Source organism: Phyllostomus hastatus, unplaced genomic scaffold (assembly GCF_019186645.2).
Source record: "Phyllostomus hastatus isolate PE091 unplaced genomic scaffold, TTU_PhHast_1.1 phas_scaffold_182, whole genome shotgun sequence".
In the NCBI taxonomy this organism is placed as follows: domain Eukaryota; kingdom Metazoa; phylum Chordata; class Mammalia; order Chiroptera; family Phyllostomidae; genus Phyllostomus; species Phyllostomus hastatus.
In genome coordinates, this window is record NW_025334013.1 from 10,040,010 (window position 1) to 10,064,838 (window position 24,829).

The 24,829-nt window shown below is 61.9% G+C and overlaps 1 protein-coding gene across 8 annotated transcripts in view; it reads left to right on the forward strand.

The window, feature by feature from the left end:
* ARHGEF10L (Rho guanine nucleotide exchange factor 10 like) overlaps nucleotides 1–24,829 on the forward strand; it is a 152,931-nt gene that overhangs the window by 100,754 nt on the left and 27,348 nt on the right. For all 8 annotated transcript variants that reach the window (XM_045859792.1, XM_045859790.1, XM_045859797.1 and 5 more), the window contains 7 exons: nucleotides 1,394–1,509; nucleotides 2,065–2,192; nucleotides 4,023–4,123; nucleotides 10,945–11,066; nucleotides 17,031–17,117; nucleotides 18,568–18,800; nucleotides 19,583–19,737. In XM_045859792.1, coding sequence (XP_045715748.1) covers nucleotides 1,394–1,509; nucleotides 2,065–2,192; nucleotides 4,023–4,123; nucleotides 10,945–11,066; nucleotides 17,031–17,117; nucleotides 18,568–18,800; nucleotides 19,583–19,737 — 942 coding nt within the window. The remainder of the gene's footprint in view (nucleotides 1–1,393; nucleotides 1,510–2,064; nucleotides 2,193–4,022; nucleotides 4,124–10,944; nucleotides 11,067–17,030; nucleotides 17,118–18,567; nucleotides 18,801–19,582; nucleotides 19,738–24,829) is intronic.

Consider the following 24,829-nt stretch of genomic DNA (forward strand, 5'->3'; position numbering starts at 1 on the left):
CGAAATGAGAGTCATTTCAGGACCCCCTGTAAAGGGGAAGATAGAGATTCTTTTTGAACTCCAGTTGGCTGTGAATGATTTTTTTATTATATTGTTATTCAAATGTGTACAAGTATAAGGCGAGGTATAATAGACGCCTTATGCTCATACCCCTTGAACAACCATAAAAACCAAAACCAAAAATCACAAATGGGATAAAAACGAAGCTACAAAATGATAAAATTCAAATGAACGGCATTAATTTCTCGCGATGGGCGACGTTGTTTTGCGGGGACCAAACGGCTCACCACGCGGGAGCGGCCTCCGGGGGGCGGGCTCTCCGGAGCCCTCCACACCCACGGCCCAGGGCACCGCGTACGGTGGCCCGCGTTTCCCACCAGCTCACGTGTCGGGGTCCCCGCAGAGCCGGTCTCGTCCTGTTTCTGGCACGAGCTTCGCTCACTCCCCCTGTCCACTTTGCTCCTTGCTCCCTACTGGGGGCCACCACGTCGCCTGCTCGGGACCGAAGTCCACGGAAGCCCCGGCCCTGTGCCACGCAACGTGGCTTTGAAGTCACTGTATCCGGGTGACTCGAGGTGTGCATCTGCTTTCTTAAATGGTCTCAACGGCAACCCCAAACAATTCCCCTCCCCGGGGTCCTGTAAGATCTCAGCTTGAGAAACCGTGACCTGGAGAAGACGGCCCAAACCCCCGGCGTGGCGCTCAAGGACTTCCCCCTGCAGGCCTGCCGGCCACTCCTGCCCAGCCTCCTGCTGCCCGCTGCCCGCTGCCTACAGCCCCGACACTCCATCCGGGTCCTCAGCAGACCTCTGGGCTTCCTCACCCCCACCGCTGTCGGGTCACTCTGATATGGTTCCTCCCCTCAGCACCCGCCACCGTCTGGGGTTGTGGCGGACTGCTCCCCTGCCCCCAGGTCTCGAGCTCTGTCAGCGTGGGGACCCTGCCTGTCTTGTTCACAGCCATGGCTCTAACACCTGGGATAGAACCTGGCACCTAGCAGGTCCCCAGGATGTTCTCCAACGACTTGCTGTTCACGGGCTTCCTCGGGCCACAGTGCCTTTGCACGTGCTGTTCTACTCCTCGGCGGCGCCCACCGCGCTCCTGGCCCTGTGAAGGCCCCCCGTGTCTGGCAGGGGCAGCTGGTCCTCAGTCTTCCGGTCTCCTGTGGCCCTTGGTACAGACTGACCATGTGTCCTGGGTCGCAGGTGCTGGGCGCTACCTGTGACTGGACCCGTGTCCCCCAGTAGACATACGAGCCTGGTCACGTTTCTTCCTGCGTCTCTGGTGCCGCATCCCCAGGGCGACAGCTCTCCTGTCCGGCAGTGAGTGGGTGCTCGGGTTCTCACTGCCGACTTCCCACTCCCGAGGCTGACTTGGGTCCCCCTCTGCCCAGATAAGGTGTACTTCGGTCCCCCGCGACTCTTCCAGGAGCTGCAGGACCTGCAGAAGGACCTGGCCGTGGTGGAGCAGATCACCCTCCTCATCAGCACGCTGCACGGCACCTACCAGGTAGGCGGCGCTGGCCCGCCCTCGGGGGCTCCAGGCCCCTCCCTGCGGGCAGTGCCCAGACTCGGCAGGCAGAGCTGGGGGCTGTTCTCCTGGCCTGGCCCCTGGTGTGGCGTTGGCTTTGCATTTCCACAGGCAGCAGGAGTGGTTACGCCCCCTGTCGCTGCTTAGAAGTCTGGGCCATGGCCCCTGGTTCAGGCTGAAGCTCTGGTTCCCATGGAGGGGCCCCGGTGCCGGGCATTTTTTGTTGTTGTTTTTTGCACAGTCAGCCTTGCAGCCCCTTCCTGGCGTTGCCTCAGGCTGCAGAGGACGCTGGCTAGGAGGGGGTGTCCCTCTCAGAGCAGGGGTGCCGAGTGGGGTCTGACCAAGGGCTGGGCGGCCCACTGCAGCCCAGAGCCCGGGGGAGCTGGGCCCTGCTGCGACGGACCGAACGAGCTTCCTGGCTGTGACTCGTCCCCAGTTTCTCTCCCTGGGGTACCCCGATGGCCGTAGGACCTGTGGTGGCTTTTGGGGAGCTGGTGGGCTGTGTGGTGACTTCACTGACCTTCTTAACCCTAGAACCTGAACATGACGGTGGCTCAAGACTGGTGCCTGGCCCTGCAGAGGCTCATGCGGGTGAAGGAGGAGGAGATCCACTCGGCCAACAAGTGCCGCCTCAGGCTCCTGCTTCCCGGGAAACCCGACAAGTGAGGGCGGAGGGGCCCGCGGAGAAGTGGGGGCGCTCAGAGGGGGCTCCTGGAGTCCCCCTGTTTGTCAGTGTCACTGTGATGGGGGTGGGTGTGTGCTCACTGTGGGCCGTGCCCCGCACAGCGTTGGGCACAGAGCAGGGGCTCACAGTTGAGTGAATGAAAGAGTGAGTGAAAGTGAGTGAGTGAGTGAGGGAGGGAGGGAGGGAAGGAGTGAATGAGTAAATGAATGAGGGAGTGATTAAATGAGTGAGTGAATGAATAAATGAGTGAGTGAATGAGGGAGTGAGTGAATGAATAAATGAATAAATGAGTGAATGAGTGAGTACATGAGTGAGTGAATGAATGATTGAATGAGTGAGTGAATGAATGAATAAATGAGTGAATGAATGAATGAGTGCATGAGTGAGTGAATGAATGAATAAATGAGTGAGTGAATGAATGAGTGAGTGAATGAGCGAGTGAATGAGCGAGCAAGCGAATGAACGAATAGAGGAGCCCCCTTTCCTGCCCAGGACAAGCCCATCCCCTGCTAGGGCACTCGGACACTCTGCTGTTGGCTGGTTCCATTTGTGCCGTGTCCTTTTCATTTACACTGGACAGTGCCGTCCCCTGGGACCAGGCCCTGGGTCTCCTTTCACGGACCCTCCTGCCCCCCGCAGCACCGCCCCATTCCCTAACGCCCCCACAGCAGCTTGTGGTCTGTAGACCCTCCGCTGCCGTCGGTGGAGCCGATGGCAGCCTGGCAGAGGCGGGGAAAGGTATCTGTCCTTCCACAGCTCAGTGAGGTGGGTGTTATTGCCCCATTTTACAGATGAGGAAGGTGAGGCTCAGAGAGTTACAGGCCAGGTCCAAGGCCACATAGGAAGAGGCAGAGCTGGGTTCCCCGGGGTCTGTCTGACTGTGAAGCTTAGGATGGCGCAGTGAGGGGCTTGGAGGTCAGGTTTTGACCTTCTGGGTGGGGGGCCGAGTTATAAACCAAATGGCTACAGGGAAGGGAAGGTTGGAGCGCGACAGTTTGAGGCAGGGCCGTGAGCCCAGGAGGCCAGGCTCAGGACTGGGGGCGGGAGGCAGCACCTTGGAGCCCTAACCAGGTCTCTGTCACCGCCCTGCTGAGTGGCCTCCCTTCCCTCCTCTGCGCCCCTTCCTCCCCCTGCACTGCAGAGGGTCAGTGACACTGGTCCAGCTCGCCTCCTGGGGGCTGGCATGGCCCGTGGCGGGGAGTAGGCCCCATGGAACACTGAGGGGCCCCCGATGCTCCACCGTGAGAGGACAGTGTGGGGACAGCAGTGACCTCTGGCTGCCCCAAGCCTGTGCACAACCTCACTCATCCATTTCTTCGCTCATTCATGTGTCCCTCTGGCCAACATTTGCCAAGCAACCGCGCGGTGCCAGGTGCCGGTCACAGGCCCGAGGGAGACTGGTCCCTCCTTGTGGAGGCTCCCGGTCAGACGCGCACAGGTGCCTGACAAGGCCCGTGGGAAGCTGGCCACGTGGAGCCCTGGCAGGGCCTCTCGAGTCACTGCCCACAGACGGCCAGACACCTCTGGCTCTGCTGGGCACCCGGGCTGAGGCCCCTGGGGCTGGGCTGGAGTGTGGCCTGGCCACTCTGGGGGAGGTGCCTTCCTCTGGGGGCCGTGGTGAGTGGAGGGGCTCCTCCCCCAGGGGACTGAGGCGTTGCTGGGCGGGCCACGGGCCTCTCTGGCCACACTTGGTGCTCTGTGCGGACCTCACTCTTCTCCGGGGCACGTGGGGTGAGGGGAGAGCCGGGTGCTTGTGCAGGGGGAGCCAGACCCTTGTTCCGAGCACTCACTCGCCTTCTCACCCCAGGTCCGGCCGCCCCATCAGCTTCATGGTGGTCTTCATCACCCCCAACCCCCTGAGCAAGATCTCCTGGGTCAACAGGTTGCACTTGGCCAAGATTGGACTCCGTGAGTAAAGCCCCCGAGAGAGCACCTCAGGAGGCAGGCCCGGAGGAGGGGAGTTGTGGGGTGTGTATCTGGGTGTGCGTGGGGGGCATCCAGGCTCGTGGGGGAGGAGGCTCCCGAGTTGGGGGGAGGTGGTGGAGAAACAGCTGGAGCAAGGGTCCTGAGTCCTGAGACCCTGCTAGTGACCTTGGACAAGTGGCTTCCCCTCTCCAAGCCTCAGCCTCCCCATCTGTAAAACTGTGGGGGTCGACACAAGGTGCATCAGTGGTCGCCAGGGACCTGGGGGTGGGGGGACAGGAAATGGAGAGAAACTGCTAAGGGAGTTTTGTTTTTTTTTGTGGGAGTGGTAAAAAGGCTCTTAATTTTGGAATGATGGTTACCCAACTCTTCCTGTACTAGAAACCAGTGAAGTATCACTTTTAAAACATAGCTTCTATGATAGCTGAATTATATAGTTCAGCAAAGCTGCTACCAAAAAACGATGCTGGTTAGGAGACACTGATTTTCAGCCAAGAATCTCTTTAGTTTTTTTTTTCCCCTCCCAGGCACCGCCTAATAACAGAGGTAATGATGGATATCTGTATTCACAGAGCGCTTCCTTGCACACGCGTTTTTCTAAGCACTTTACACACTTCCTTCACTTCCCGTTCACAGCGGCCCTCCGAGGGAGGGCTGTCGTGAACCCCTGTTCACAGTCGAGGGTCCCGAGGCCCCGAGAGGCGCGGTGACTCGCCTGAGCTTGCACAGCAGGCCAGGTGGGCGCTGGGCAGTTGCTGCCCGTGTCTGTGTGTGGCCCGCTCTCAGTCCCTGTCCATTCTGCCTCCTCAGGTTGGCGAGTGTCGGCCGGTCAGACCACGTCCACTAAGCTGTCATTTCATCTGTGCTTTTTGGGAATTGACAGCAGGCCCGGGGCCTCGCCGCCCAGAGCTGTCATTCCCTGTGAGGGGCTGGGCTTCTCATTTGCGGATTCCAGCCAACAGCAGTGATTTCTTTTTCATTCTTGTTTCCGCTGTGATCTTGTTATAGATAAGTGTATGTTTCCAATAGGTTCTGAGACATTTCCGGAAAGAAGTTGGGACTTTCATCAATGGCTCTCATCAATTAAGAAACTGTTTATTGAGTCTCTGCAGTAATTTCAGGCTACGGGAAAAGGGCAGTGGCAGAGGCAGAAAGGTCCCTGGTCTCAAGGAACGCACAACTTAGTGGGGGGCAGGCAGACTTTACATGGAGCAGATCTGCAGGGAGGGGTGCGCTGCCAGGGGTATGGCGCTGGGTGACATGACTGGCACCAAGCGTGGGGGTCGGGTGTGCTATCACGGAGGGCATCTGAGGCGGTGACATCTGAAGCCATGCACAATGTTGGGAAAAATGACCCAGGCTTGAAAACGGCAGGTGCAAAGGTCCTGAGGTGACCAGAGCCGGCAAATTGGGTGGGTGGAGGAGAGGGGCAGGTTTTCTAGAAAGCCAGGGCGAGGTGTACGGAGCTCACTCGGGATGTGACGGGAGCTGTTCGTGGCAGCTCCGAGAGCTGGAGAGGGGTGTGGCCTGGCTTCTGTTCCAGCGAATCATCCTGGCGCTGTGCACAGAGGGCGCGTGGAGGTCAGAGGGGGACTGGGGAGGAGGCTTCTGCTCCTCCAGTCCCTTCTTGGATCTGGAGCTGATGTTGCCAGGCCTCTGCCGGATGTTTCGCGGCGACCAGGAGGGTGGAGGAAGGATGTGAAGCAGAGGCTGTGGCAGAGGACTCTGGGAATTCCGGCCCGAGGAAAGGCTGGGTCAGCTCCCCACCTGCCGGGCCGCAGGCCCGCGCTCCGCTCCCGCTCACGCAGCGGTCACTTGCACAGCAGTCGCATCTCGGGAAGATGCCTCAGCCCTGACTGTCCACCTGCTCTAAAGGCAGGTGGGTCTCCTGTTGGAACCCCAGGTGCTTTGCTGAGTGGAGCCTGATGTCGGAGGGAGAGGCGCCGGCTGAGGTGAGCACCTCGGTTCTCGGCTGCCTGCGGAGCTCAGCCGCCCTTTGTCTGCACAGCAAAAAGTTCTCACTGCAGCAGAAAGTTTTAATGGAATGACAGTCATTTGAAATCTTCTTTGAATGCCTGGGTCCCCCGGGGCTTGAATAATTTGTCCCTTCTATTTTGCCAGTTTTGTTTTTTTTTATCTTCTGTGCCTGGTGGGGAGGGAAAAATCACGGGAGCCCATTAGAATATATTTTAAAAAATTATTCACAAAGGACATTATTCCTCTAATTTGTTTTTCTGTGTCTTACTCTCTCCCTGACTGCAATGCTGATCATAACCCACTGAAGACAGAGAGGAGAGGGCTGGGACCCGGGAGGGGGCGTCGGTTCTGCCCCTTGGAAGGACGGGATCTGGCGAGTCTGGGGACCCGGTTCACCTCCTGTCGTGGCCACCGCTGTGCCGTGTGGTTCTGGGGAAGGCAGGCTTCCCAGAGCCCTTTCCTTGCTGTGTTTTGGGGATCCTGGGTTCGGTTCCCAGCTCTGCCGCTCGCCTGACCAGCTCCGTGATCTCGGGCACGTGACGCAGCTCCTAGATGCCTGGGGTTCACCGTCAGAGAGTGGGGACCATGCCAGTGCCCCCACCACAGGTCTCCAGTGGGCGTGCGGGGAGATGGTGCGTGTCGGCGGGCGTCTGGGACGGCCAGCAGCTGGCCCACGGGAGGAGCTCCTAGCACAGGAGTGCTGCATCGCACGGCCTGAGGTCGCGAGTGATTTTGTGCAGAGCCGGGCCAGGAAACCCTCCCACCTTTCTGCCGATCACCCTCCCGTTTGCGTCACTCCGGAGAAGGGCTGCAGGTGGGAGGCGTTGGAGAAGGAAGGGGCTTCTGATGTTCCTTCCTGTGTCTCCCCCATCCTCAGCTCTCAGTGTCCCCGGCTGCCGGGCCCCTGGCTGCTCTCCCACCACGGCCTCTTGTGCCTCACCCCCTGGGCAGGGCGGGCTGTGTGGGCCGATCCCACGCTCCCAGGGGTGGGTTCTCACGGGTGCAGCCTCCGTTGCTGCCTCTGACTTGGCTGCTTTTCCAGCCCCCAGCCCTCACCTCGATGCCATTGCCCCTCCTGGCCGTGGTCCAGGTATGGAGGTCTAAGCCCAGCCCAGGTGCGCACTCTCCCCCTCCTGTCCTCGGACCCTTGACCACCCTGAGCTTGGGACCTGGCCAAGCCCTGGGCCGGAAGCAGTAGATCTGCCCTCTGGGCGGGAGTAGAGGGGGCAATAGGGCCAGACTTTGGTGTTACCCCTGTGGGCCGGCTGGGGCCGCTTCCCCAGCCTCCAGCGTCTGCCTGCGGGGGAGGGTGTTTGGGGAAGGCCGTGCTGTGGCCCCGCCAGCCCTGACGTCTGAGCCGGGACGGGGGCAGGGGAGGTAGAGGAGGGCGGTCGGCTGTCCACGGGGCAGAGCAACAGGAGGCAGGACGCTGCCGTTGAACGCAGGAGGCGCACAGGACTCCGGTCGGGGCTGGAGCAGCAGGGCGGGCCAGCGGTGCTTAGTGGGGCAGCCCTGTGGGCATCACCTGGTACTCCTGGGTAGCGCAGGCAGTGCCCTTACCCTCCAGGACAGTGGCCAATAGCAGGCACTTTTCCTGGGTGCCCCGCCCAGGCCAGGTGTACTCTCTGCTCTGTTCTTTCCGGCGCTCAGGACAGCTCTGAGTGGTTGGAATGGTTCCTGAATTTTCCAGATGAGGCAGCAGTCTCAGGGCAGGGGGCAGGGGTGGGGGGTGGGGGGAGAAGTGCCCAGCTCAGCGCCACGCTGAGCCGGGGGCCAGGCCGGGCCGGGATCTGCCAGGGCCCCTGGGTCAGGGCCAGCCTCCTGCAGCCTGCGGGGCTGTTCTGTGGGCTCGGAGGTGGAGGAGCCGGAGGGGCGGGGGCGCCCAGCCCTGAGCTGCCCCTGCCGCCCCACGGACAGGCACCCTTGTGTTCAGCGGGTGCTGCCGAGCCGGGTGCTAAATAAGCCCCCACTTAACGTCACTTGGAAACCGCAGCTCTGCCGCCGGTGCCAGCCCTTAATGTCGCTCGTCCCAAGCGGGCCCTCAGTTTCCAGCAGCAGCAGCAGCAGCAGCCCTCTGATTCGGTCCCAGCCGCTCTGGCTCTGTGGCGGGGACGATGGCAGTGGCAGATGGGCCGCCCCAACCCCATTTCCTTTTAACGCTCCCAGGCGCAGGCGGGGAAGGCACCATCTGGAAGGAGAAGGTCAGATCGTTGCAGAAATATGCACTAATAAATTGCCAGGAGTCAGAGGGCTGCGGGGAAGGGGGGAGGGGTGGAGCTCAGCGTGACGTGGTGACCGGGGGGAGGGACTTATGTTCACGGAGGGAGCTCCAGAGGCCACCTGGCAAGGGGTGGGGTCTGGGTGCTCTGCGGGGCCCCTGCCTGGCAGAGGTGAGGGGCTGAGGGGCTGTGGGACTGTGAGCTCCTTGAGGGCAGGGACGCACTCACAGCTCGCCCCTCTTTAGTCCTGCAGAGGGGGTGGGGGCTGCCCACGGGTGGGTGGGCCATCTCCGAGGTCACTCTGCATGGCGAGAGCTGTGTGGAGCACTCCCGTGGCTCAGTTCCTAGGCCCCTGTGCCCTGCCTTTGACTTCCACAGGCCTCTGTTTGCTCAGGGGAGAGCGGGGTGGAGACACCGAACCCGGGTGGCCACCATTGTTAAAGGAGACGGCATGTGAGGCAGCTTTGTGAGCCGCGAAGTGTGGCATCGTTGTCCTTGCCCTTTCCCCGACGGCCTCTCCTTCTCCGTGGAAGGCACCAGGTTGGATGCGACTTTGTCTGCTGGGCACAGAGGGGCAGAGGGTCGGTTTAGGGAACGAGCTCACCGCCCAGAGACCCTGCTGCTGGTGGGAGAGGGCACCCCGGGCAAGAGTGCCGGCCGGGGACACGCACTGGAGCCTCTGCTGTCTCGAGGTGCCCAAGCAGTGACGGCCGACATGTGCAAAGGTCTTTAACTTCCCAAAGAGCGTCCACACCCGCTACCTCATTCCAGCTCCTCCTGCTGCGACTGACACTCAGGTGCCACTTTTCTCTGGTAGCAATGGCATTGTTAAAAAAAAATCCACCTTATTGAGGCATGGTTGACATACCAAAGCTGTGCATACTGAATGCATGCAGCTCCCTGAGTGTGGGGGTTCGTGCGAACCCAGCACCACCGTCTAGGCCGTAACGAGCCCCTCCCCTCCACAGAGGCCCTCCTGCCTGCCTGTCTGTCATTTTTTCCTGATGGGAACCGTGAACGCAACATCTGCCCTCCCGGCCAATGTCAAGTGCACGATGCCTGTAGGCACTGGACTGTGAGGCCGTAGTCGTCGTGTGTAACTCACACCAGACGTTAAGCGGACGCTGTCGCTTGAGGTGCCCCAGCGTCTCTGGCTTTTGCCTGCTCGTTGTCCAGCGTCACCACGGCCGGAGTCAGCCATGCCCGTGGCTGTCAGTAGGGGGCGGGCCTGGGAGACTGCCAGAGAGTTTAGTACAGAGAGCCCAGGCTCTGAGTTTCGGATAGACCGTTGGCGCCCAGGCGGGCTTGGCCGTCTAGCATGACGCCTGCCTTGTCACCCATAAAGTGAAAATCGTCGTCTGACTGTGCTCGGTTACTGGGAAAGAGAAGCCAGGGGACATGTGTTGCACCCAGTGTGAGCCCTGATGTGTGGACACACAGTAGGTGCGCTTTAGCTGCCCCTCGTCCCTGCTGTCCAGCTCCCGGGAAGGCGGTCGTTGTCATGTGGAGCGTAAGGGCGGCTCCTCAGCGGGGAGAACTCTTTGGAAGAGACAGAGGTCTGCTCACCCGCCCACTCGCTCACTCCTTCCATTCCTTCTTTTAACCCGTGTTCGTCGAGCACTAACTCCACGCAGGTAGTGTGCTGGGTGCCAGGGAGACAGCGGTGAATGAGATACCCCAGATCCTTCTGCCTTGAACCGGCATTCCAGAGACACATGGAGATGGGTTATAAACAGGAACGCAGGCACAATGGTTGTAGATAGTGGTGAAGGCTGTGGGAGAAACGAAACAGGGTCAAGGCCTTGCCCCCTGAGAGAAGAGGGCCGCTGCAGCCAGGGTGGTCAGGGAGGACTTCCTGGAGGCGGGAGCCCTGACCCACATGAAGGGGCTGCTGCAGAGAAGGCGGTTTAGCAGGTGATCAGAGGTCTCCGAGTGTGAGACCAGGGCCTGGGCTCAGGCCTGGGTGTCTGTGCTTGTGACCGGTCCCTGGGGGCTCCTGTACCCAGTTGGACAGGGGAACCTGGAGGTTTCAGGGTGGCTGCAAAGGAAGCAGGAGAAGGAGCCTTCCCCTTCACCAGCACCATCACCATCACCATCAGGCAGCCTGAACTTGCATCTTCACAATCCAGAATTGTCTCTCACCTTGGCTGGCTTATGACCTTCTCCTGTCTCGAGAAGGTCAGGGCAAGGCAGCTGGGCCTGGGCAGAGTTCAGCCTCTCAAGGCCCCTTGACACCCCCTCCCCCCTCTCATTTCGTTGGATGCTCACAACAACCCGGGGACGAAGGTGTTTTTATTGTCCCTGTTTCACAGGTGAAGAAATCGAGGCTCGGGGAGTTGGGGTGATTTGCACAAGGTCGCTAAGCAAAAGGCTGGTCAGGCTGGGACTCAGACCTAAGGTGTCCTCGCTCTCTGCTGGGGACCCAGGGCCACGACCACGGGGCAGGGCTGGATTTCGTCTCAGATGGGCCAGAGTAGGGCTGGGGTGGGTGTGGCTCGGCCGCCGTGCAGTCCGGGCCCCTGGGGCCTGCCGGGTCCCCCGGGCTGCTCACTTTTCCCCCTGGGCCGCCGACTCTGACCCGCTCCACCCAGCTCCGTCCTTCTGCTGCAGGAGAGGAGAACCAGCCGGGCTGGCGCTGTCCGGACGAGGACAAGAAGAGCAAAGCCCCGTTCTGGTGCCCGACCCTGGCCTGCTGCACCCCCGCCTTCTCCTCCCGGGGCCTCAGCCTGCAGGTGAGTGGGGCAGGTGCTGCTGAGCTCGCCTCCTCCCGGGAGGGCCGGCATTTCCGGGCTGTACCCACAGCGGGAGCCGGTGCGGGGGGGCCTGGCTCCACATCCAGCTCCTCAGCTTCTTCCCGATGGAGTTGGCGGGGCCTTTCTGTTGCCTTAGGAGTCAGCTTTCTCACCAAAAACATGCGGGCAGAGGCGCTCATTGGGTCAAGCGAATGGAAAATTCCATTATTTCGAGCTAACAAATAGCGATGATCTCATCTGTCCATGGCATGGCTCCAGCCCAGAAGATAGGCCGGAATATGCCCAAGTAGCTGAGCCAGAGGGACTCGGTGGGCTGGACCCTTTGCGGGGGGGTTGGACCCAATCGCCCAGAGCAGCAGTCGGCTGTGATGTGGGCGGGGTGTGGGGGGCACACATTCCGCAGCCCCCACGCCCCCCGGTCGTCAGGCACCTCCCGTGCTGCCCACTGCTCTGCCCTCCCTCTCCTGTTCTGATGTTTATGAGAACCCTCTATGTAGCTGTTTCCAGACATATTTCACAGGGAAGGGCCCCCTCAGGCTCAGAAAGATGGCATGACTTTCTGAAAATGACACTGCCAGTCCCGACGGGCCCAGGAGTGGCAACCTTGCTCGGTCATCTGTCCCTGGGGTCCTGGCCAACGTCACTCCTTTATCTGGAGCAATGGCCGCCCCTGGTCCTCCCAGGGCGCCGAGGCCATCTAAGCTCTGGGGAAGGGGGAGCAAGCTTGGCGCCTGGGCCCAGACAGATAAATCCCAGGAGATAAGCTGGTGGGGCTGTAGGTCGGGGCTCTTAGTAGCTGAAAGAACGTAGCCTTGAGATGTCAGTTTGTTCATTAGTTCACCCATTCCTCTGTGTGTCCATCTGCAAATAATCATTGAGCACCTACTATGTGCCAGGCCCTGTGCTGGGCACTGAGAATATAGTGGTGCCCAAACCATGCCACGTACCCTCACGTAGCTTCAATCTAGAGAGAGACAGGAAAGACCCCGGAAAAACAAAAGGAAAGAGAAGAGAGCCGTGTGCATTATCAGGAAAGTAGATCAGATCTAATAGATACATAGGTGAGGCCAGCATAGGGAGGGAGTCAGAGAGGGCCTCTTGGAGGAGGTGGCATTTAAACTGAGACCTGAATGACAGAACGATGCAAGCCCACCAGGGCCCAGGGGAAGAGTGTTCCAAATGGACAAAGCAACAGAGAGCAGTGCCCGCCTCCCTCCCCTCCCCCCCACATGCCCGCAGGTGCAGTCGGGGCAGCCCGCGGGCTGTGGCTGGGTGAGTCAGGAGGGGAGGCTGGACGGTGAGGTCTGAGGGCGGGTGAGCCGGGCCGGGTTTGGGGTTTGTTCTCAGAGCCGCCAAAAGCCAAGGACGGCTCCTAGCAGAGGGCGGGCGTGGTCTGACTTGTGGTTTTGGAAGGGTCCTCCGATCCCTCTGGCCGTTCTGTGAGTGTGCACCGAGACGGAGGGGCCCACGCAGAACCTAGCGCGGGGCCTGTGGAGCCCAGGCGGGGCGGGGGCAGGGCCATGGGGGCGGGGGTGAGGCGAGGGAGGCCCTTCCCTGGGGCGCTGACACTCCCAAGAGAAGTGATGTTTTGATGCCATATTTAAAAAATTCAAATCAGCACACAGTGGCGTTGGTGTAGCTGCTTGTCTGTAAGTGAAGGGCCAAGATGAGGGCGGGGCAGGGTCAGGTCCTGCCTTCATTTAAACTCCTGGTAGTTTGTTCATCATGGATATTTTTTGCGTTAATTTTTTAAAAGACTTTATTTATTTATTTTTAGAGAGGGAAGGGAGGGAGAAAGAGAGAGAGAGAAACATCAATGTGTGGTTGCTGGGGGCCGTGGCCTGCAACCCAGTCATGTGCCCTGACTGGGAATCGAACCTGCGATGCTTTGGTTTGCAGCCCGTGCTCAATCCACTGAGCTATGCCAGCCAGGGTATTTGCGTTAATTTTGACTTTTAAAAATGGCATTGAAATATTTTTCTGACGTCTGAGTGTTTGGACACCTCCTGAGGCTTGGTGCCCGAGGGGAGCGCCCCCTGTCCTCCCCTGTGTGGCCCTGGCCCTGGTGGAGGCCGGGGGGGGTGGGGGGGACGTGGGGACACAGGCGGGGAGTGCGGTGGAGCAGGGCCGGCCTGCGGTGGGAGGTTGGACGGGGGCTGAGGGGCAGGAGAGACAACCTGTGCCCAGGTCTTTGGCTCGTGCCCCCGGAAGGGGGCGCTGTTGGCGGTGTGGTGCCCTGGGCGCCACTGCCAGATTTAGGGGCTCAGGGGGAGAGAGCCCCAGAAGCAGGCCCCCGGCACCGCGCCTTACACCCATGACCTGTGCTCAGTCAGCAGTGGCCATAGCAACCGGCAGATAGTTCTCAAAGTTCTTTGGTCTTGGCCGTGTGACGGAGAGCTTCCCCCACCCCCCGAGGTGCCTGGGTGCCAGGCCTGGCTCCGGGAGCTGCTTCTCAGGGGTTCGCTCTCTCGTCCCCCCAGCTGCCCGCAGAGGTGGGCTGTCAGTCCTGGAGGCTGGGAGGGGGGTTTCGGAGCAGCACTCGAGGGAGATTCTTCTAGACTCCTGCCGGGTCCCTCCCCTTTCCGCCTCCCGCGGGGGCTCAGCTGGTGTGTGCCGCGGTGTGGCCCCCCCACTAAAAATTCCAGGGGTGGCTGGGACGCCGTTCATTTCTGTCGGCCTGGGGGAGCCTGCCCTGCGTAGGGCTTCCGTCCTCACATACTGAGGGACCAAAGGCCTGCTGCGTCTTCGGAGCTCCTTCCCAGCAGGCCTCGGGGCGCGAGGAGTGGGGACTGTTCAGGGTCCACCCTGACCGTGTCCCACCTGGCCTTAGGGCCTGTGTGGGGAAGGCCGACCAGGTGGGGTGGGGAACGGTCCCCACCTCCCTTCCCCCCTGGGCCTCTCGGGACTCTGAGACTTACTGATGGGTCACCCCCTGGGGGGGCAGAGTCACACACAGGCCACGCCTCCAGGGCAGAAGGAACCCCCACCCAGGTGTGGAGCCACCTGCCACTCTGAAACTGAGGGAAAGGGGCCCCAGAGGCTCTCCATTCGGAGCTCTCAGGGCCGGGATGTGCGGGCTGGAGGCATCCCCACCCCCCGCCCTGGGGAGCCCCCAACGAGAGCCCAGGGAACTGTGGGTAATGTGCCTGTGGCGCTCCCGAGGGACCTACCAGGGCATGCATATCCCGTTTGCTGGGCCCCGAGACACCCTCACAGTGCCAGTGCCTGCCTCCCAGCCTGGACAGACGGACAGACGGACAGACGGACAGATATGCCCCGTCATCAGCCCAGTGCCGGTGGCAGGCGCCTTAGGGCCTCGCTGCGCTGGTGCCTTGACCCTCACCTCGGAATGTTGCGAACCTGCTGGCCAGCGCCCCTCCCTCCCTCCCTCCCTCCACCTTCCCCCAGGCCCAGGGCCCGGGATTCCCGCTGGGCTCCGCAGCCGGCCCCGTGGGAGCTGGAGGCTGAGTCTGTCCTCCCAGAAGGCTCAGTGCCCTGGCCTGCCGCCCCCAGTGCCGCCGTGGTCAGCGCTCGTGGTCAGCCAGCTGGCCGAGGGTGCGTGCTGGGTTTCCCCTCAAGGGAACGGGGACGTGGGGGCCGAGGGAAGGAGCATTTCTCTTTCCAGTGTGGACGGGTATGACTGGTGCCCGCGCTGGGCCCTGCCTGGGCCCTCTGACCCGAGGGATCTGGTTGGGGGCGGGGGAAGACCATCACCGGGAGCCACCTGCCCAGGTTCAAATCCCAGCTGTCCAACAGGAGGGACACTGCTCCGTGTCACAGCTGCGTGTTCCGCGCGTAAACTGAGGCGGCTGCAGAGCTTCCCCGACCGGGTTCTAGGGAGGGTTGCATGACGCAATCCATGTCACACGCGCCCGCCGCAGGGCCCGCCCCGAGTTCAGAAAGCGGATGTCCGAGGATTTTCTGGTCCCCAGGAGGGAAACGCCACTGGTGTTTGTTCTGGGGCATTTCTGGTGGCCTGACTACTCCTGAGGTGTCAGGAGGTTCTCACTGGACCCCCAGCTCCATCCAAGTGAGAGGCTGCCCCTGGAAGACAAGGGGAGGGCCCGTCACAGACCCATGTCCCTGGGGGCTGAGGTCCAGCCAGGAGGCCTGCCCGGGGACAGGGGCTTGGGGAAGCCGGCAGGGCACTGCCTGCCTTGGGGCACTCCACTGTGCGAGCGCCTGGGGAATGGGAGGGCGAGCACGGGGGTGGAGTGGGGGGCGTGGAGTGGCTGAAGCCCACAGAGGACCTGAAGCCGGATGGCGGAGGGTCAGCAGACTAGCCGAGTGGCTTCCGTCCCGCCTGTCGCCCTCTGTGAGTGCGTGGGGCCCCTGTCCCCTGACTCGGTCACAGCCCCTCGTCTGTAACAGCCGCTCCCCTCACGGTGGTGTTGTGCCGGCTGAGCGAGTCACCGCGGGGAACGCGAGAGGATGTCCCACAGAGTCTTGGGAAAGCAGCGGCTGCCGGGCGCCCCCCTGTGCACACCCGCCGTCTCTAGTCCCCGTGACCCCGAGAGCCGTTGGGTGGGTCCCCCTGCCAGTGGCAGCTGAGCTGCCTCCAGAGCCTGCTCCATCCTCCGGCCTCAGGCGGCCGCCCTCTCTGCTGCGTGGGCACGGACGGGACTCTGGGTCCAGGGGCCGTTCGAGGTTTAGCCATTGTGTTGGACCTGGGCGCTGCTGACATCGGGGCTGCTGGGGTTGCCATGGGAATGCCAGAGCCAGGGCTGCATTTACCCCCTCCCTAGCCGGGAGGACAGGCGCAGCCTGGCAGAGAGGGCTGGGCACCCAGCTGCATGTGGCCAAGAAGCAGAGTTATGGGGAGCAGGGGTCTGGGGTGCCCAGAAGGCTGGCAGCCAGCTGGGCGGAGGAGGGACCCTGAGGCCTCCAGTGTGGCCTCTGGGCGGAATTCAACCAGAAGAGACTTTGCCACTGACTTACTATGCGACCTGGAGCCAGTCCTGGCCCCTGCCCTGAACTTCAAGGTTGCTGACTCCTGAGTGGGGGGCTGGAGGCTGGAAGAGGTGACCTCTTTGGGCCTCCCCACCCTTGGCCATTAGAAATTTCGTTCGAATATTCCAGCAGGGCTGGGGCTGGCCTGGGCCTTCGGCACCAGCAGAGGGCAGCACCTGCTCGGGAAAGGGTCCGGTGGTGGCTGAGTCCTCCTCAGCTGGCCCCTCTGAGCTGTCACCCCTCTGCCCCCTTCCCTGGCCATCGGCCCAGGGTTCCCAGCCAAGCCTGTGACAGGGCCAGGCCACCTCTCTCCGTTGCCGGCCTGGTCAGGGACAGACAGGCAGGGTCGGGCTCAGGAAACGCCCCAGAGAGCCACCTGGCGTGGACGTTGGGGAAGCAGTTGCAGAAGAGCCAGCAGCCGGTGGCTCCTGGTGACACTTGTTACAAACAGAGCCCCCGGCCCCTGTCGGCAGGCTGCACACGCCACCCAGCTCTCCGTCCCGGTGGCTCGTTTGCAGGATGGCTCTGGGACCCTCCACCCACTCTGCTTCTCGGGAGGCGGGCACAGGCCAGGCCCCATCACTCGCCTTCCTGGTGGCCTCGGGACCACAAACGTGTCCTCTGTGGACCACGTGTTCCCCACCCGTGACATAAAGGAGGGTGGGGTGGGTGTCAGTGGTTCTCAGCCAGTTTTCACTGGTTGCTGGCCAGTTGGAAAGGTCCCTGGGGGTCCAGGGGTGTCGCCCAGGCCCCTCCTAGCCCGAAGGTTCTAGGCCAGCGGTGGTCCAAGGCGAGCGCAAAGAAGCTTCCCAGAGACCCTGTGAAACCCGTCCCTTCCCCGGCCCCCGCTCAGGGGTCCTCGTTTGGGGCCTGAATGGGGCCCAGGAACCTGCAGGTATAGCGACCCCCGAGCCCTGCAGGTGGCGCAGCCAGACCTTGGCCTCCCGGGCACCCCGACACGGAACGCCGCATGTGTCTTTTCTGTCTCCACAGCTTGGGGCGCTGGTCCACAGTCCTGTCAGCTGTCCCCTGCTGGGCTTCTCGGCGGTCAGCACCTCCCTCCCGCAGGGCTACCTCTGGGTGAGTGACCGCTGTCCCCAGCCAGGAGTTTGGCCTCGGGATGGGAACGGGGAGAGTGGCACCGGGCAGGGAGTTGCTGGAGAAAGCCGCCTGCCTGCTGGCTCCCATTTTGTGGCTTGACCCGGCAAGGTCTTCCTGGGGACCGCTGCCCCAGGCCCTGTGCCTGGGTTGGCACCTGCAGCCTTACCAGGGACTAGCAAGTCCCTGGATAACCGGGGGACAAATAAGTGGGCATGGCTCTTGCCAATGGCCGTAGGACGGGGCCTCCACCCCGGGGTTGGAAGTCAGGGCTGGCTCTTGCCGTCTCTCGGAGACCCCAGCCCGCCTTGCTGCCCTCAGGCTTCCTGGCGAAGCCCCACCACCCCTCCGGCCGTCCTCTGACTCCCCCGGCTTATTCCTGTCTCGAGGCACTGGGCAGGAGCCTCCGGCTTACCGTTCCGAGTCCACGCCAAATGTCCCTCCTGCAGGCGGTTTGTTCTTCTCTGTTTCTCCAGTGTCTAGCATGTCGCGTAGCCATCCACTGCCCATCCACCATCCATCCATGTGTCCATCCATCCATCCATGTATCCATCCATCCATCCATCCAACCATCCATCCACCCATCCATGTATCCATCCACCATCCATCCATCCTTCCATGTATCCATCATCCATGTATCCATCCACCATCCATCCATGTATCCATCATCCATGTATCCATCCACCATCCATCCATGTATCTATTCATCCATCCATCCATCCATGTGTCCATCCATCCATCCATGTATCTATTCATCCATCCATCCATCCATGTGTCCATCCATCCATCCATGTATCCACCATCCATTTACCATCCATACATCCATCCATCCATCCAGTCATCCATCCATCCGTGTATCCTTCTTCCTTCCTTCCTCACTTCATTTGCCCATTCATCCATGCATTTACCCATCTACTCATTCGTTCATCCATTCATCCATCCATCCATTCATCCTTCCTTCTCTCCTTTTTTCCTTCCATTATCCACCCATCCACCCACTCATCCACTCCTGCACCCCTTCAGCCAGTGTATATTAAGTACCTGCCGTCTGCCTGACACTGAAGTGAAACAGTGAGCAGGCGGAGAAGGACCTTTCAAAAGGGTAGAGTGCATGTTCACTATTTGTTGACTGAAATCTACCCTGAGGACAAGGGAACAGAAAGCTGATTGGTATCTAGTCCACCTTAGCTCCTTACCTGGTTTCCTACGGGCCCCGAATCTAACTTGCTGCCTTGGACGCTGGGATAAGCGGCCTGCAGTGACAGCAGGACGCGTGTGGGCAGGAGGGGGCTGCTCCTGTCAGTCATCAGTGGCAAGCAGGAGTTTGGGACGGGTCACTGGGGCGGGGGCGAGGGCGGGGGAAGGCCAGGAATGAAGCTCCGCCTCCGCTCCGCGGGCCCCTCCTGACAGCTTCTGTGGGTCTCCGCCCCAGGTCGGGGGCGGGCAGGAGGGTGCCAGCGGCCAGGTGGAGATCTTCTCCCTGAACCGGCCCTCGCCCCGAACGGTCAAGTCCTTCCCGCTGGCGGCCCCCGTGCTCTGCATGGAGTACATCCCGGAGCCGGAGGAAGGGGAGAGCGGAGACAGAGACGGAGACGAGGGCCACCCGGCCCCTGACCCCTCGGCTGCGGCGCACCCGACCATCTGCCTGGGGCTCCAGGACGGCAGGTGAGGGGCCGGTGGGGGCGGGTTGGGGTGGGCGCGGGACCAGCCAGTGGCAGGCCTGGGCGGGGGCTGCTTTGGTCAGCTTGTTGCCCGCCGACGTTTTCCACCCCTGGTTCCGAGAAGGAAGATGGGGACTGGGGCCGCCCAACGTGGGAGCCGGTGTCAGGAGTCTGCGGCACTGAACCGAGACCCCTTAGGGGCTGCTTCCTGCAAGCTGGCTCCTTCCTGGGCAGCGGGGCAGCTACCGTCCAGGGAGAGCCGGCGTTAGCGAGACCCTGTCCTCACCGAGCAGTCACCCCGGGAACCACTCCTCTGCCTCCCGTCCCCGTGGACTGGTCTCTGCTGCGAGTTCCACAGACATGGAGTCCTACAGCGTGTGGCCTTTTCTGCCGGCCCCGTGCGCAGCATAGCTCCAGCCTGCACCTCGTTCCTCTCTATGGTGATGAGGTGGGCGCCTGCGCCCCAGGTTTGGAGAGGACTGAGGCTCAGCAGGCCGGGGCCGATGCGGTGGAAGGCGGCGTGGCTGGATTTGCACTCCGGCAGCCCCTTCACTGTGCTGCTTCTGGAGGCCCCCCCCGCCCCCCACTGAGTCCTCCGCAAGACAGAGTCCAGGGAGGCACCCTCCTCACAAGGCCTCCCCGTGGGAAAGTCTGAGCCTCCCAAGGGTGCAGCCGAGGCCCGGTCACATGGCAGGGGGCCTGGCTGAGCGGGGAGGGGGAGCCCCCGACCCTTCTCTCTGGAGGGCGTGTGGGGGCTAAGAGAGCCACGTGGGCCTCTCCCCACAGCATCCTGGTCTACAGCAGCGTGGACACGGGCACCCAGTGCCTGGCGACCTGCCGGAGCCCCGGCCTGCAGCCCGTGCTCTGCCTGCGGTGCAGCCCCTTCCACCTGCTGGCCGGCCTGCAGGACGGGACCCTCGCCGCCTACCCTCGGACCAGCGGTGAGAACGTGGGGCTGGGGCGGCGGTGCGGGCGGGGGTGGCCCCGGCCCCGATCGGGAACCGGATTCCTCCCGGATTCCGTCCCAGAGCGGCTGTGGGAGGCGGGCCGAGGAGGCAGCTCAGAGCTGGGGGCGTTGGAGGTCCCTGCTCCCCATCGGGGTCCCTGCAGGAATGGGTCCCTGCATTCAGCACATTGGCTGGATGAGAGCCGCGGGGTCTGGGCTCAGACCTGGCTTCCTGTCCCGGCTGTGTCTTGGTGGCAGCCGTCACCATCGGTGAGTGGCCTCTCCTCCTCACGCCCCGTCTCCTTGTCTCTAATGTGGGAATAACGGTAGAACCCACCACCTGTGGGCGCCGGACGGCTAAACAACCCGGTGAGGGCAGAGCACAGGGCCCGGCACCGTGATTCCCCCTTGGAGCCCGGCGTTTCGGTCTCTGTCGTGTTACCGAGCCGTCAAGGGCCACCAGATGGTGACGTCTGCAAAGCAGGGCGAACAGCGTTCGCGCTGCCGTGTTCTAGAAACCCGGCAAAGGACTTGATGTTCGCGCATTATCTTAATTGTCACCGCAGCCCTCGAGAATTGCCTCCTCTCTGCAGACCCGACACGGAGACAAGGGAGGGGACGCGGCTTGTCCACAGCCTCGCGAGTGCCGCGGTCCCTTGTCCCTTGAGGTCTGTGCAGTGCGAGGACGACGAGGGCTGGACGGAGAGGGCAGGGGGTCCCCAGTGCCCCGGGGAGGGGGCCGGTGGGGCCGAAGCGCTGTGGCTGCCGGAGCTCCCTCCCTCCCTCTCCCTCCCACGAGCCTCTAATTGCTGCGTCATCGCAGCCTGTTGCAGGGTTATAAACGGATATTCGTACTGAGCTATTTTTTCGCCACTTGGCACTGTGTTGGTATTTTTAATTAGCTTTTGATAAGGCATTTATAGTTTTTAATTAAAGGGGGAAGAGGGAGGGAAAAAAAAAACTCTCACCGTCACAGCTCGCCTGAGAGTGCAGGCATCGGCGGGGATCTTCGGAGATTAGACAAGGGCTTCTGCGGGGGGTGCTCTGCCCCGGGGCCCCCACTGCGGAGAATACCGGGAGCCACGCCGTGCCCTCTCTGCCCCCCCTGCTCCGTGGTTGGGGTTGCCCTTGGCCCTTGGCCTCCTGGTCCCTGACTCATCAGCTTGGGAGAGGGGAGGTGAGTGTATGTGTGTTTGCTGGGGCTGCCCTGTCTTATAATAATGCCCGTGACATTGGATGAGGGGCCGGCCCTGCTCTAGTACGACCTCCTCTCAACTAGTTATGTCTGCAGCAACCCTGTCTCCAAATAAGGTCACGTGCTGAGGTGCTGGGGGTTAGAACCTTGACACCGGAATTTTTAGGGGACGCATTTCAGCCCACAGGGGGTTTTGGAGCTAACCACTGGCTTTCGGTCTGGGTTGGGCCTGGCAGTTTGTTAGAATAAGAAGGGCCATTGAGCACCATTGAACTCCACACCCTCGTTTTCCAGGTGGGAAGAGACTCCCCAAAGTCTCAGGGGTGAGCAGAAACCTGAACCTGGCCTCGTTCGGGGCTGGACCCCTCTGCTGGTGCAAGGGGGCCTTGGCCTCTCCGAGCGGAGCCAGCAGCCGTCTGGCCCGGAGGGGAAGGTTGAGGTGCCTTTCCTGCCTTGCCAACCAACATTTGTCCACTAACTGTTTCCTGAGCACCTACTATGCACCGTGGATACAGTGGCAGTGAAACAGGCGTGACCCTGCCCTCACAGAGTTTGCAGATGGAGACAGAGTGGGTCAAGTGAGCAAGCAGGGTGCTTACAGTTACGTCTCCTGCTGGGGGCCCTGAAGGAGGGGCAGGGTGTCAGACGAGCGCCTGACCCTTCTGGGCATGAGGTGGGCTGGTCAGCAAAGGCCTCTGCAAGGAGCAGGACCCAGAGCCGAGTCCTGAAGGAGAAGGGGCTGGGTACATGAGGAGTAGAGGGACTGGTGCTCTCGGCGGAGGGACCAGCGTGCGCAAAGGCCTGGAGGCAGGAGAGGGCTCATCCTGTGGCGGGAGCCAGGGAGGAGGTTGTCCTGCCGGACAGCAGCCGGAGGGGGAAGTGGCACGAGGCAAGGTCTGGGAGCAGACGCCGTGTCCTGTGGACCTTGGGCTCGTCTCGGGTGATGGGAGGTGGAGGGAGGTGTTGGAAGTGGCTGAGCACTGTGCGCCCTCTGGCGGGTGGGCAGGAGTGGAGGCAGGGAGGCTTGCTGGCTGGGAGGCTGCCGTAGCCACAGACAGCCGGGCAGGTGAGCCTGGGTCCCTCTCTCCAGGAGGTTGGCTTTGGCCAGAGAAACCTCTGGGAGAGGCCTTGCCGGGTGCTGCCCCGGCCTGTGGTGTTCTGCAGACATGGCCGGGGCGGGGAGGGAGGCTCTCAGGACGATGCATTGTGGGGGTGGGGGCATCGTCTCCATCACCTTTCACTTGGGCTGCATGTGGCTGGGACTGTGGTCACCAGCTGTGCCCATGACTGAGCTGTGGGACTTCCTCCAGACTCCCCAAGGCCATGGGTACCCCTCAGACACCCCTGCTCCATCCCAGCCCCAGAGCTCAGAGCTCAGTGCCTGCAGAACCCTCCTCTGGCGCCCCCTGATGGCCAGAGGGCCTGGGGATTATGCATGATCCGGACCTGAATCCTGGGCTCGGAGCTGGTTTAGGATGAGAAGTCCTGCCTTGATTGGCTGAGACCAAGACCGGATAAAACTGGTGTTCTGGCCCATGCTTTGGCTCATTGCAAGAGGGCAGGACCAGAAATATTAACCTGGGATTTGCCTGAGCCCGGAGGACCTGTGGAATCAGCAGCTGAGAAGTGACTGAGGAATCCAGGGCCACCAGGTCCCTTGGAGTCCTGGACTCTGTCAGAGCTGCAGGGGCCTCCGAGCACAACCTGCAGCTGACAGGTGGGGAAACCGAGGTTGAGAGCGGTGTGGCCCTGGTAGTCACTTATTCACTCATTCACTCACTCAGAAAATGTGTGTTCAGTGTCCCAAGGTGCCAGGCACTGAGCAGGACACGGGACCCAGAGAGGAGCCAGGCGGGCCCTGACCCAGTCCTGTGTCCCAGCAGAGCCCTCTGGGTCCCTCCTGTCTCCCCCGTCCCCGAGGAGGCACAGGGGCATGACCAGGCCTGGGGGCAGGTGTGGGGACGTCCCTGCTTAGCTGCCAGGGTTGTGGGTCAGGGGCACCCCCTGCAGGAGGAGCCAGATGATGGAATGGCTGAGGCGACAGGCTGGGGAGTCAGGCTGCCTGGGGTTGAGATCTAGCTGTGAGATTGGGCCTGTTGCTTCATCTCCTGGGGCCTCAGTTTCCCCGCCTGTAGAATGGGATGAAGACAGCCATACCGCACAGGCTGGGCGCTACGGCCGGGTGCGATCAGCCACACAAGTGCGCAGGGTGGACCTGGCGTGTAGACCTGTGCCTGTGACCCCACCCCCATCCGCACGGCTGCTACTATCCTTGGTTCTGACCTGGCACGGCTGCCCTTTGGGTCCCTCGAGGTCTCCGTGACTTTTACTCTGTCCTGCCCTCGGGCTTCTGCTGGATCCGGACCCCCGAGGGAAACCCCGGGCTTCCTCCTTGGGGGGGGGGGCGGGAGGGGCTCCAGCCTCTTGACGGTGCCTTTGCTGAGACAGGGCCTCCCTCTCCCTTCGCCTGGCCACATGAGAGCGGCGACTGGCCCAGACGAATGGGCTGTCACACAGGGTGTGTGTGTGTGTGTGTGTGTGAGTGCGTGTTCTGGACCGGGTACGTGTGCACCTAAAACCCGGAGGGCAAGGAGTGGAGTGGAGGGGGGGCCCCCTGGCGGGCTGCAGGGGGCTCGCCCTATGCAGAGCTCATGGTGGTTGTGTCCAGAACGCTAGGGTTGTGGCCCGTGAGGGCCGGGAAGAACCTTAGAGGTCAGAGTCCTGTCCCTGTGGGGTGCAGCTGGGGAAACTGAGTCCCAGCAAGGGGCAGCCTCTTGTTCCGGGTCCCACCGTGGGCCCTCGAATCGGGGACCACTGCCCAGTGCGTGCTATAACCATGCAGGTATTACCACAGTTTAACCTTCTGTCCTGGAGTCAGGACAGCTGAGAGGTTCCTGGAGAAACCCCGCAGGTGGAGCCGTGCTCAGGACCCTTGGGGGTACACCCCGTGACCCTCGGGGGTGTAGTGTAGCCCCTCGCCCCGGCCCCAGGCAGCCATGGCCATGCTGTTCCAGGAAAGTGCAGGTAGAGGTTGCAGGGGTTTTGGTAGCCATCACCACTGTGCCCACAGGACAGAGCCCCCATTTACTAATTTTTGGGGTGTGGTCCCAGTATCCCCAACTGCTTTCTGGCGAGGAGATCGCAGTCCCCACCTTTAGCCACAGAGGCTGGAGCATCAGCTTCTGGCCACAAGCACTACTCACATGTGGACACTGGAGGGCGCTCAAAGCTTTGTATTTTGTGATTCTGGCGTCCTGGTGCAGGTCAGTGTGCCTGCTTCATGGAGGCGTGGCTGCCTTGTTTGTGGTCGTTCGCCCCTGCTTGCCCCCGGGTATGGCCGCAGAGCCCTTTGGAAGCTTTTGGAACCTGAGAAGGCAGCAGGGGTTGGGGAGGATGGCTCAGGCCAGAGTCAGCTGAGTTTCATTCAGTCCTGTGGGGCCTGTCACCCCTGGGGCGGCTTTGGGTGTGTGCTCAGCTCCCTGGTCTCCGTTGTCACACTAGTCAAAAGGAGTCGACACCCATTTCCACCGACTGTTGTGACACTCGGCACCGAGCAGTGGGAGCTGATGAGCCCGGGGCACCCCTAGCTGCGGGTTTGGGCTGGCTGTCGAAACCCTCTCTGTCCTCGCTTCCTCGGCTGTAACGCAGGGGTGAGGGTAGAAGGCTCAGGCTGGGCGTTGGGAAACGATCCGTGGAAACGGCGCCTGGCGTGCAGACCCAGAATGGCCCGTAGCGGCAGTTCTCAGCCGCCTCACCGTGCGCCCACCCTGTGCCCGACGTCCTGCCCGCTCCCGTTGGCTCCTGCAGCGCCCGGCGAGGGGGAGGCGCCGCGTCGTGCCCATTTTACAGATGAGGAAACTCAGGCCCAGGGAGGAGAAGTCCCCTGTCCTCG